This window comes from Lissotriton helveticus, chromosome 1_1 (assembly GCF_964261635.1).
Source record: "Lissotriton helveticus chromosome 1_1, aLisHel1.1, whole genome shotgun sequence".
In the NCBI taxonomy this organism is placed as follows: Eukaryota; Metazoa; Chordata; class Amphibia; order Caudata; family Salamandridae; genus Lissotriton; species Lissotriton helveticus.
In genome coordinates, this window is record NC_136057.1 from 414,512,621 (window position 1) to 414,524,626 (window position 12,006).

At 47.6% G+C, this 12,006-nt stretch overlaps 1 protein-coding gene across 1 annotated transcript in view; it reads right to left on the minus strand.

The window, feature by feature from the left end:
- TMTC1 (transmembrane O-mannosyltransferase targeting cadherins 1) overlaps nucleotides 1-12,006 on the minus strand; it is a 1,403,473-nt gene that overhangs the window by 833,150 nt on the left and 558,317 nt on the right. The window contains exon 6 of the mRNA XM_078673764.1: nucleotides 2,764-2,845. Within this exon, the coding sequence (XP_078529890.1) occupies nucleotides 2,764-2,845 (82 nt within the window). The remainder of the gene's footprint in view (nucleotides 1-2,763; nucleotides 2,846-12,006) is intronic.

Sequence of the window (12,006 nt, forward strand, 5' to 3'; positions counted from 1 at the left end):
ATAGGATCAGAACAGCGCTCACATCATGTTATATTGCAGTTCCAGTTCAAAGTCGCTCCCAGCCCAGATTAACAAAGTACATGGGTCTTACTACTGTTCCATATCCGCTTCAGCCATCGGGGAATCTTGGGGATCGTCTGCAGCTTCATCATGTCTAGCCGATCCCTTCAGTTGTTTCAAAAATTCCTCCACTTGTAAATGTAAATTGCTGTGGCTTCATAAAGAACCGCTGCTTCCCTTGATGAGTAACTCGCAATCTTGCCGGGTATAAAAGTGCATAATCAACCTGTGCTTTCCGCAGTTTAGCCTTGACGTCTAAAAACTTCCGGCATTCCTCCTGCACCATAGGAGTGAAATCAGGATATATGGAAAATGTGACTCCGTTATAGGCCAGCTCTCGCTTGCTGCGTGCCGCTCGCAATGCCACATCCCGGTCTCTGTAGTTTTAGGAGACGTGCTATTATAGGACGAGGAGTGTCACCGGGCTTGGGCCGGGGTGCCAGTGAGCTGTGCACCCGCTCGACGATAAATTGGGCAGAGAAAGCGTCAGCACCCACGGCCTCCAGGAGCAACTTCTCCACATAGTCCTCCATACGTCCAGTGTTGGTGGACTCCGGAATGCCAATAAGGCGGATGTTATTGCGCCGGCTACGCGCCTCCAAGTCCTCATTCTTGGCCGCGATGGTGCGGAGAAGATTGTCCATGCGAGACAGCTGGGACGTGTGGGTGGCGGAGACATCCTCAGAGTCAGAGATGCATCTTTCTGCTTCTTTAAGCCTCTCATCATGCCCATCTAACTTGTGGGCGTCCATCCGTGACGACAGCCTGTCTACCTTATCCACAATGGTGGCAAATCCTTTCCTAAACTCTTGGAGGATTTCTTGTACTTCGGCAGCTGGGGCGGGCGCCGCCGCTCCATCCACAGCGTGTCCAGATTGTTCCCCATCACCTTGGCTAGGTCGGGGCACTTTCTTGGTAGCGTCGAAAGTAAGCTTGGGTTGGCGCGTGTCCGGTTTGCCCATCGCGCCAAACGGGTATGATAGGGATCTCTGTTCCTTCGTTCCCACAGCGTACAGGTACAGCAAGGGTATATGTGGAGGCAATGGAAGTGTTAGGTCGCAGAGTGACTAAGTCCGTCGTGCTGATCAGGTAGATGCGCTCACTTCAGGGTCTCCTTGCAGAAGTCCAGATCCCCCTGGAAGGAGGTCGCTGCTCCCTCACTCCTCACTCCAGTGAGCACCGTCAGGCCTCCGGATTCCACTGTAAGTGGGGATATAAAATGCCACTTCCTCACTCCACAACCCAGTGAGCACTATCAGGCCTCCCAGTACCACCGCAATCTGGGGTCGAAAATGGCGCCGGGGGTTCCACTCTCTCAATCTAGCGCCTCAATCGTCCGGGCGCGGTCAGCGGACTACAACGTCAGCCCGCGGCACTGCAGCACTCTTCTCAGGTCAGGGCTGGAGGTGGGGGCGCCGAGCCCCTCAACCGCACCTGGGGGTCAAGCGGCACCGCCGCGTGGGCCAGCAACGCCGCAATGGCCGCAGCGAGGCCGGGACCAGCGACGGTCACAGGCGCGCACTCACCCCAACATACACCAGGAGATGGCCTCGCACAGGATCACTTCCATTGTGCGGCGGTCAGCAGTAGCAGCGTCGCGGGCAGCAGGGTCCGGTCCTCGCGGGCCGCGGCTCAGAGGTGCGGCCGATGCGGCCCAGTCAGCCGTGCCGCAATCCCGGCGTGGGGTAGCTTCTGTGATGCTGCAGCATTCCCCTCAGGTCGGGGCTGGAGACGGGGGCACCGTGCCACTCAGCGGCACCCGGGGGCAAGTGGCACCACCGTGCGGGTCGGCAACTCCGCTAAGGCCGCAGCAAGGCCGCGGTCAGCAACGGTCCCAGGCGTGTCCTCACCCCAACGCTCTCCAGGGGAGTCGGCCCCGCATGGGCTCACCTCTATTTTGTTGCGGCCAGCAGCGGCAACGTCGCGGGCAGCAGGGTCCGGCCTCTGCGGCCGCAGTCCAGAAATGCGGCTGATGCGGCCCAGCCAGCCGCGCTGCAGCCTCGGCGTAGGGTAGCTTCTGAGGCCGGGCCACCAGCACCGGGAGTTTCGGTATCAGGCGGGGCCACTTCTCGTCGCAGATTCCCAGAGCAGCGAGCGGGCAAGAAGAGCGAGATTCGGTCCGTAGGTACTGCACGGTGAACACTATTGATTGTGGGTGTCAGAGTTCACCAGTTTGGCCAATAAAAGGATGATTTAAAGGATAAATGACGCCGGACGGCAGGAGCTCGCTACAGAGCGGCCATCTGCTAGTGCTCCACCTAGCGCCCCCCTAAGCACAGCAAGTAACTTACTCCAAACCAAGCAACCATTGAAGTTCAACTATGGCCAATTGATGAAATAGATATAAATATGATCTGATTCTATGTCAATCACTGACACCAAGGGAATTGAAAGTGAGCAATGATCGAAATCAAGGGTCTCCAACCTTTTTTCTAATAAGATGATCATGGGTAAAGGGGGGCATTTGGAAAGTGGGGGCCCTGAGCAATTGCTCACTTTGCCCATGCCTCAAATCGTCTACATATACATCGTTTAATGTAAAGGCAGTTGCATATTTACAAATCATGATTGTTGTCCATATAAAACAGCTCAATACTAAAAGCCAAACTCCATATATATATTAATTTGTACAAACATGTACTCTTCGTGCCATGATCATAATAACCATTTTTTATTCAAATTAATAAACTAATTTATACTTACATAGCTGATTATCAAAGCAGCTCTTTTTAAAAATGGCCTTGCTTTGCATAAGGAATTCTGATTGGTACTTGCAGACAGGTATCTAAAAAAAACATAAAACATGAACAACTATTTTTCCAAGTGAATATGTTTTCTATTTGCAGTGTAATTGTTTCCTGTTAGCATAAACAATTTCTGGGAGTTGATAATTGTTTTATGACAATCTGCAGTAAAACCTAGATTCATATTTTGGTAAAAACTGGACAGACACTAAAGAATGGAGAAGCTTGATATTCATTTAGCATATTTTGTATTTGTGGAAAAGATCATACCCTTTCTTCTTTGTAGCACTTTGACCTGTTCTAGCCGAATAAATTATTTGTCTGAGGACCAGAATTAGAGTGTGGAGAACAGGTACTTCATCAAAAACGTGACGGATAACCCATCCACCCTATTACAAGTGCATATGCTAATGCACTTGTAAATAGACGGAAGGGAAATCCCTCACGTTTGTGACACAGTACCGGTCCTACAAGCTTCAAATCAACCCCTTAGTCTTTTGTGAACATTGCCAAGTGATAAAACAGGAGTATCCTCATTTACAGTGTAGGGCTATTGGCCCAGGTTTAGAAAAATAGGCAAACAGGTATTGTCAATATCAATAAGTCTCACTTATGAACTAAAATGTGCTTCTTGTGTCATTGATATGTACTCAGTAACTCATTACACATGCACACTGTCACTCATCTTTGGTACCCAAAACTCCATAGTGTCTCTTTCTCAGCTGTGTATCATCAGCAAAGATGGAAACATTTCACCTCGCATTCAGTACTAAGGGCCCCATTACGATGGCAGGTGGACTTTGTCCACCCGCCACCATAATGGTAAACGGGACCGACAGCCAGAGGTGCTGCTGTTCCGCTATGGTAATTAGGATACGACCGCCGCCCGGGCAGTTGCATCTCGCACCTTTTACATTGCGGCGGGCGGTGCTGTCAGCTGCACCCACCGCAATGCAAAATATGCATTTTGTGCATTGGCATGCACAACGGGACAGGCACCGCGCGGTGCCTGCCACTTTGTGCATGCCAAAGTGCAGGCATCTCCCCGACACCCTCCCAGGGGCCCGCAACGGGCCCCCAAAGGCATTCTCCGCATGCCTTTCCATGGCGGAGTCTCCGCCATGGAAAGGCATACACACCGCAGGCATGCTAATATGGAAGGTGGTGCCTGCAAGGCCCTGCCACCTTATTGTCTGCCTTTTCCGCCCGGCCGGCAAGCTGACCGGCGGAAAAGCAGCCGTCACACTTTCCGTCCACCACGGTACCCCTCACCATACTAATATGGCGGGCCAGCGGTGGCGATCTGCCAGGTATCCTAATAGGCCCCCAAGTAAGTAACAATTCAATTTAGATCGCGTTTGACCCAATGTAGGACCTTTAAGAACTCTGCTGCTTCTCATTCTATTGCATTGCTTGTATATGGTTCTTTGTTTAGCAAATTATATTTGCTAAATCATACCAAACATGGTTTAGAACAGTGTGGTACACTGATAATTGAACATGCACTAGTTCGTCCTCGAAGGAATGCATCACCGTTCCCTCACAATTAATTGAATTCATGTCCAGGAAAACAATAAAATCATTTTGACCCCTTCAACCATAGTCCTCCTAGATCAAACCTTAAGAACTCTGAAATAAGAGAAAATGTAAAGACTTTGGTGATTTCTTTTTATGTGGGCTCTCTGGACACTATGTGACCCGCTAAGGGACAGACAACGTCCTAGTGGGTTTGGTTGTATAATCCTACAGTGTGAACGTGTGACATGTTGTGGGTGTGGTGTATGATATGAGAACCACATTTCCTCCATGCTGTGCCGCTTTTGTACATTTATTTGCTTCTTTCAGTGGAACGGTTCTGTGACCTGGGTCTCATCTTCCAATCCTGTTCACACACAGACATATCTAGAGGTCTACAGCTCTAGGCGGCAATATAGGGAGACTAAGCTCAAACGCATAAACCAAGTCTGGCTTCTGGTCCCAGGCCAGATGCTTGCTCCAACCGATTCACTCCTGTCAGCTCTTTTTCAGACATCCAATTATTATTATAGCAAAACAACCTTGGTGTGAAGCACATTGGTATTTACTCTCCGTGTTAAATCTCAAGTTAACAACTTCAGCCTTTTCCAACTGAAACTGTTCAACAGAGAATCCTGCCTCTGCTGGGAGAGAGTGCTTGCCTTGCAGTTGCTGTTGGTGGTTCGAGGAGGCGGCCACGCACCGACCGAACTTTGCCGATTTTGGGGCGGTGGACGGACCTGCTGGACTGCTGGACTGTTTGTGGGACTGCGAGGACCAGCGTGCTGTGCGGCTCCTAACCTGCCGCAGCTGGTCCTCTTCCCATTTCATCTCCCCGCTGTGTAAATACTTCTCGCGGCCCCCGCTCCGCGGGAGCCGCTCGTGCTGGGAGAGAGTGCTTGCCTTGCAGTTGCTGTTGGTGGTTCGAGGAGGCGGCCACGCACCGACCGAACTTTGCCGATTTTGGGGCGGTGGACGGACCTGCTGGACTGCTGGACTGTTTGTGGGACTGCGAAGACCAGCGTGCTGTGCGGCTCCTAACCTGCCGCAGCTGGTCCTCTTCCCGCTTCATCTCCCCGCTGTGTAAATACTTCTCGCGGCCGCCGCTCCGCGGGAGCCGCTCGTGCTGGGAGAGAGTGCTTGCCTTGCAGTTGCTGTGGGTGGTTCGAGGAGGCGGCCACGCACCGACCGAACTTTGCCGATTTTGGGGCGGTGGACGGACCTGCTGGACTGCTGGACTGTTTGTGGGACTGCGAGGACCAGCGTGCTGTGCGGCTCCTAACCTGCCGCAGCTGGTCCTCTTCCCGCTTCATCTCCCCGCTGTGTAAATTCTTCTCGCGGCCCCCGCACCGCGGGAGCCGCTCGTGCTGGGAGAGAGTGCTTGCCTTGCAGTTGCTGTTGGTGGTTCGAGGAGGCGGCCACGCACCGACCGAACTTTGCCGATTTTGGGGCGGTGGACGGACCTGCTGGACTGTTTGTGGGACTGCGAGGACCAGCGTGCTGTGCGGCTCCTAACCTGCCGCAGCTGGTCCTCTTCCCGCTTCATCTTCTCCTATTTAGCCCACTGATTATCCGCGCACGCGGGATGCGCGCGGGCGTGCGACCGTGCTAAGCCCGGGCAAAGGGCGGGCCGTCTGTGGCTGTCCGGGGCTGGACGCGGCTGGGCTGGGCCCCCCCCATTTACATCTGGATTGAGACTGGCAAAGTAAGAGAGTGTGATTTAATGCGATACAATTCCCCCAAATTATTAAATCGTCGCTATTGGTGGGTTTGGGTTAAGACTCTAAACAGCACAACAGTATTGACACTGATTGAAACCTGTACTCTCACAATCTTAGTTAAATATATATGTGCAAATGACCACGCGTGCAAATGCCACCAAGCAAACCCGGCGGGTTGGGTCCTTTAGAGGGACTTTGGATAACTATATTACCAGGGAAACTTCTAGGCTAGAACATGAGATAGCACTCACAGAGGGGCGCCTGTCCTCGGAACTAATCTAAAATAGACGCTCAACTTTGGGTCCTATTTGTCATGTATCAACTCCATTAGTAGGTACTTCGCAGAATGATACAAATGGGGACACAAGTATACCCTTTTTACTACAAGACATAACAGCGTCTATACAATTAACTACTACTATTACTACTAAAATTAGGGATACTACTACTAAAATTGCGAACATGAACTCATCAGTAGATCACTCTGACGAAGGTTCCCAGGTAATCCCTCTAACACAGCCCCTAACAAAGGAAACCCCACGCACACAGACTACTCTAGTGTCATCACTGAAGAAAAGAAAGCGTAAGGGAAACACCCATAACGGCAGATGCGCAAAAACACCAAAGATGGGCACACACAACTTGGGATCTACCTCAGAGAGCATAAGGCAGGACGAGATCGCCCAAAATCCCATAGTGATCAAAGAACTTCTGGAGGGCGTTGAAAAATTATTTAAATCACTTCTACTACCGCTGGTGGAGAGGGTAAAAAGGTTGGCAGATCAATTAGGAGTCGTACAAAATGTACTCACCACGAACACTGACCTTCTGAAAGATCTCTCAACCCCGCGTCAGGGTCAAATCTTACCCTCCCCACCACTGCCAGCGAGTACAATGACAAACAGGCCAAAAAATGTGAATCCCACAACCATTAGTGCAGTGAAGACACTGCCCGCAATGCCCCCAGATAAGGTTTTGCAAGTACCTAAGTTAGCAGGAAGGAACCGTACTACACCTGACTGATCACAACCTATTCCTAATAGGAATATTTCCCCCCGAAAAAAGTAAGATCTTCCCTGCCCAAAGTTGATTTGCCTCCAGAAGCGGCACCATATGTCGTGGTACCAACAGGTGTGCCGAAACTGGAAGCTGGCAAAATCGAACACTACCATGCTTTAAAAAATAAAGTTGTTTATTGGTTGATGAACAATAGACCTTTACCATCATACATCAATGGTGAGATTCTTCACGTTAGAAGATTGGATTGGGTAGGGCACAGGCCCAAGGATATCAGGGGGGACATAATTATTGTCAACTTTAGGGACTATAGGGCCACTAGTTATATTGGGGATTGGTTTATGGAGAGAGGGAGGGAGGGAATTTCTACACGCGACCTGACCTACTTCTACCCCCAGTCGCTGATATCGAATATGGAAAGAGATTGGCTGCCTCAGGGTCCCGACTTGAATTTCAGAATCCCTACCTTTAATCAGTACGCGGCATTCTCCGGATTAGACAGAGTAGACTGACTTACAAATCACTCACGCGGGAACCAGCAATCTCCAATAAAAATAGTGCAAATGCAATCTACCCATCGCGACCATTTTGGAAATTTGGCTATGTTGACAGTACCAGAACAAATACCCGTGGGGTTGGAATATACAGACTGCGGGGGGGAGTGTCCCGAAGCTAGGAATAATCAGAATGGAGAAACAGAATCAGCATATCCCTGCACTGATGAGGGACAGACTGTGACAATGCATCCAAGTGGGGGCCCTCCGGTGAGGACTGACCTGAGGTCACAGGGTAACACCGACTCCCCAGATAATCTGGCAATCAGGATATTGTCCTGGAATACAGCGGGATTGCGACAAAAGTTGAAGAATACCTTTTGGTTGGACTTCGTCCAGAAATTCGGCATAATCTGCCTTAAGGAGACTTGGACTACAAATGAAATCCACCTTGTGGGTTTTAAAACATATTTTTCTCCAGCTCTAGCGGTAGCTTCTGGTAGAGCTAAAGGGGGCTTGATTATTTATATTTCCAATATCATAGGGGCTATGAAAGTATCTAACGTCAAATTAGAAGCGACTTTTCAGATACTTACTCTCTTTTAATAAGACAGAAACAATAATTCCGGTGAATTTCTATAATAATCTTCCTGACACAGAGTTAGTCACCATACTGTCCCAGATTCATGCTGAACTATCTACTCTTACAAGGGGTATCGTAGGGCCAGCATCAAATATCTGGGGGGGCAATTTTAACCAATACCCATGTCAATCCACCAGGTCTACTTTATGCAGGTTAATGGATAAAAAGGACGATCCAATCGCCCACTTCTCCCACTCGAGGTCAGGAAGTTATCTAAACGATATACTTTTTGACTTGAGCCTTGTCATTATTAATCAAAGAGATCCCTCCTCTCTTCTTAATGAACCAACCTTCCATGGCAGTGGCAGACAGAGCACAATAGATTTTATCCTTATATCTATCACACTAGAACAGCAGATAACAAATTTTGAGATCCATACAACTGTTCTGAGTGATCACTCTGCCCTTAGTATTACATTTCGACCGCTACACAAATTTAGGGCGCATAGTTTAACTAGCGCTTTGAAACAAAACACTCTGACCCTGGATAAAATAAATGGGTTTACATTAAAGTGGGAGAAAATCGATCCTTTAGAAATTACAAGGAGAGTTTTTAATACAGCCTCATCTGCCATTGACAAATGCTTAGATCTGTCCACAAATGACGTGGACATATTAAGTAATTTTAGGGTCATTCTAAACGCCATAAAGAAGGAGCTTTCTGTAAAGTTGAAATCAAATGAACAGAAACAACAAGGTTGGTTCAATCATAGATGTACTATTGCCCATTCTGCATTAAAAAAGGTGCTTAACAAATCAAATAGGGCACCCCAAGAAATAGCAAAGCTTAGGAGGGAATACAATGTAGCACTAAAGTGTAGGAAAAAAGAATTAAAACAGGCCCTGTGGGACCAATTGCACGAGAGCAGTATGAAAAAAGATAGCTCGGCATTTTGGGCGGTGGTTAAGTCACCATACTTAACCGATAACAGATCAGCACCAAGTATTGATGTCGCTATCAATGAATCTACCTGGGTGGACTACTTTTCAAAGATCTTTGCCACAGGGGCAGATAATTTGATGCAGGAAGCAGCTCTGGGCCAAACACAATCAATTTCCCCCTACCCTATTCATCTAGATATTAAGATTGAAGAGGTTCTTCTTGCCCTTACATCTAGTAAGAATAGAAAGGCCCCAGGTCCGGATGGGGTCCCAGTAGACTTTTTAAATCCAACTTAGATCTATGGGCCCCACTGGTGACAAGAGTATTTAAGGCTTCCTGTAAGGTGGGGCTATTGGACTCTTGGTCCAAGTCAATTATGGTCCCCATTTTTAAAAAGGGGGACCGTCAGGAGGTTTCTTGCTATCGCCCCATCTCACTGCTGGATTCCTTGGGAAAGGTGGTGGGTAGAGTTATTCTCGAACACCGCCAGCAGTGGGCGGAAGATGGAGAGATCCTCTCGGACCTCCAATTCGGGTTTCGAGAAGGCCGAGGGACGATAGACCAAGCATTAAATCTGGCATTGCTTTTAGGAAAATATGCTAGTGCGAAGGGAGGCTCGGTTTACATGGTCTATGTAGACCTATCAGCTACATTTGACTGCGTAGCCCATAATAAACGCTGGGGCATTTTAGCAGAAATGGGAGTGGAGGAACCTTTGCCGAACTTTTTGCGTGAACTGTTTTCGAGCGCATCAGCAAGGGTAAGGTTTGGTACACAGGGCGAGCTAACGGCATCGTTCGGAATAGAGAGAGGAGTGTGACAAGGATGTGTCCTGGCCCCATTCCTCTTCACGCTTTACACCAACGGGCTGGAGAGGGGAATGATCACTGGGAGCCGGGACCTTCCTCTAGTAAAAGAATCGACCTATTCCTGCTCTCCTCTACGCCAACGATGCGGTTTTACTCGCCAGAACGCCCCTCGGACTCCAGAGGTCACTTAATAGGTATGCAGAATTTATGAAAAACCTGGACCTACGCATAAACATCAAAAAAACCTTTACCATGACAGTAGGCCCTGGGAAAAAAAAGCAAACCAACATCTACCTAGGAAAAGAGAAATTAGATTCCACAGATCAGTATCCATATTTAGGCATCATCATGGATAATAGACTCAATTGGAAACCGGCCATTGAGTCAAGAAAACTTCTCTTAATGAGGTCGACAACCGCCCTGGTAAACTTTTCAAAAACTGGGTAAAAGACCCCCATTAGAACTCCTCCAGATATACAAGGCTAAATGCCAATCAGTTGCCTTGTACGGTGCAGGTCTCTGGGGGAACGCAAAAAATAATGACCTACAATCTGTGGAAAATGCTTTCCTGAGGTTCCTGCTCGTTGCCCCAAAGACCACCTCCACGTATTCTTGCCACATTGAGCTTGGTTTGCCCTATCTGACTGACTTAGTTAAAATGGAACCACTCCTCCTGTGGCACCGCATCTGGTCAACAGATAAAAATGTGTTAACCCAGGGTATTATTTTAGATTGTATGTCTCTCGATCATTGCCATAAAATTGGTTGGTTGGTATACGTAAAACGTTTTTTAACTGACCTAGGCCTGGAAAAACATTATCTTGTTCCCTCCTCTATCCGGTCCTTAACAAGGAAGTCACTGAAGGTCATGTGCTTAGCACACTTAGATGAATTAAGACTGGCGAAAGAAATTGTCAAACCATCTGTTCAACAATCTATAACCATTCAAACTACCTTCTCCATTCAGCCATACCTACCCAAGACTTCACTATATTTGAAAGATTTCTTCTGGTTACATTTAGGCTGAATGTCTTCCATCGTCTGGTTGCCTTACCACAGCCCAAAAACTGGGCTTCAGAACTACCACCATGCCCCTGTGATGACACCTCGGTGCAGGCAACAATTCACACCCTGTTTTTTTGCAAATTTTATATGGAACACAGAAAGACCTGGTTGTTGCCAATACTACGATTCATGGGCATTAGAAGATGCCGCCCGGCATTGATTTATCTACAATTTCTGGAAGTGGAGGGAATATCGAGGCATATTGTTAGATTCTTGAAATGTATTTTCCGACATCGTTATAATCTATAATGAATTTAGGTTTTAAACTTGTACGTTATACTCTCTGTTTTATATTCATATTGTATATTTAATTAGTCTCGGGAGATATAAAACTGGCATTAATTTTTTAACATACTATGTATGGAAAAATTTAAAATTGAATTGTATTTGTAATAATTGCTTTTATGGTTTTTTTTCTTGCTACAAAAAAACGAATAAAGTTTCTTCTGATTCTGATTATGATTCTGACTCTCAAAGGCCTTTACTGCAACTGTTGTCCGAACTCAGATTGGATACACATTGGTCTAAGCCAATGCCTTGTACACCAAAACCCATTTCACTACCTTCAGGTTGGGCCAAAGCAAAGCACAAGTGTCTGAAAAGAACAGCCCTCCTCCATCCTCCTGCTTCTTAGAAGAACGCCTTCCTAGTTCAAACTCTGCTTGTGATTGGCTCAAGAACCCGATTCATGGGTGATAAACTACGGGCTCAAAGGCCATGTACAACTGAGATCTTCCCCACATACTTATGTTAAGGACAGCTTTACACTACACAGGAATGCATCTATTTTCACCCTTTCGCATATATTTTGTTTGTAGTATGTCCTTCATAAACTCCTACAATATATAACTTATGAATAGCTGTGGAAGATTAGATCTGGAAATCAAATGAAAATACGAATTGTTCCAACCAATCTGCACGTGGATGTCGATTCACCAAAATGTCTGCGGTTACGGAACAGAAATCACTCATCCTTTATCCTTATGATCACATCACAAGGAGAAAGGTCACGTGACAATTGATCATAAATATGTGATCTGGTAATCTCGCGAGAG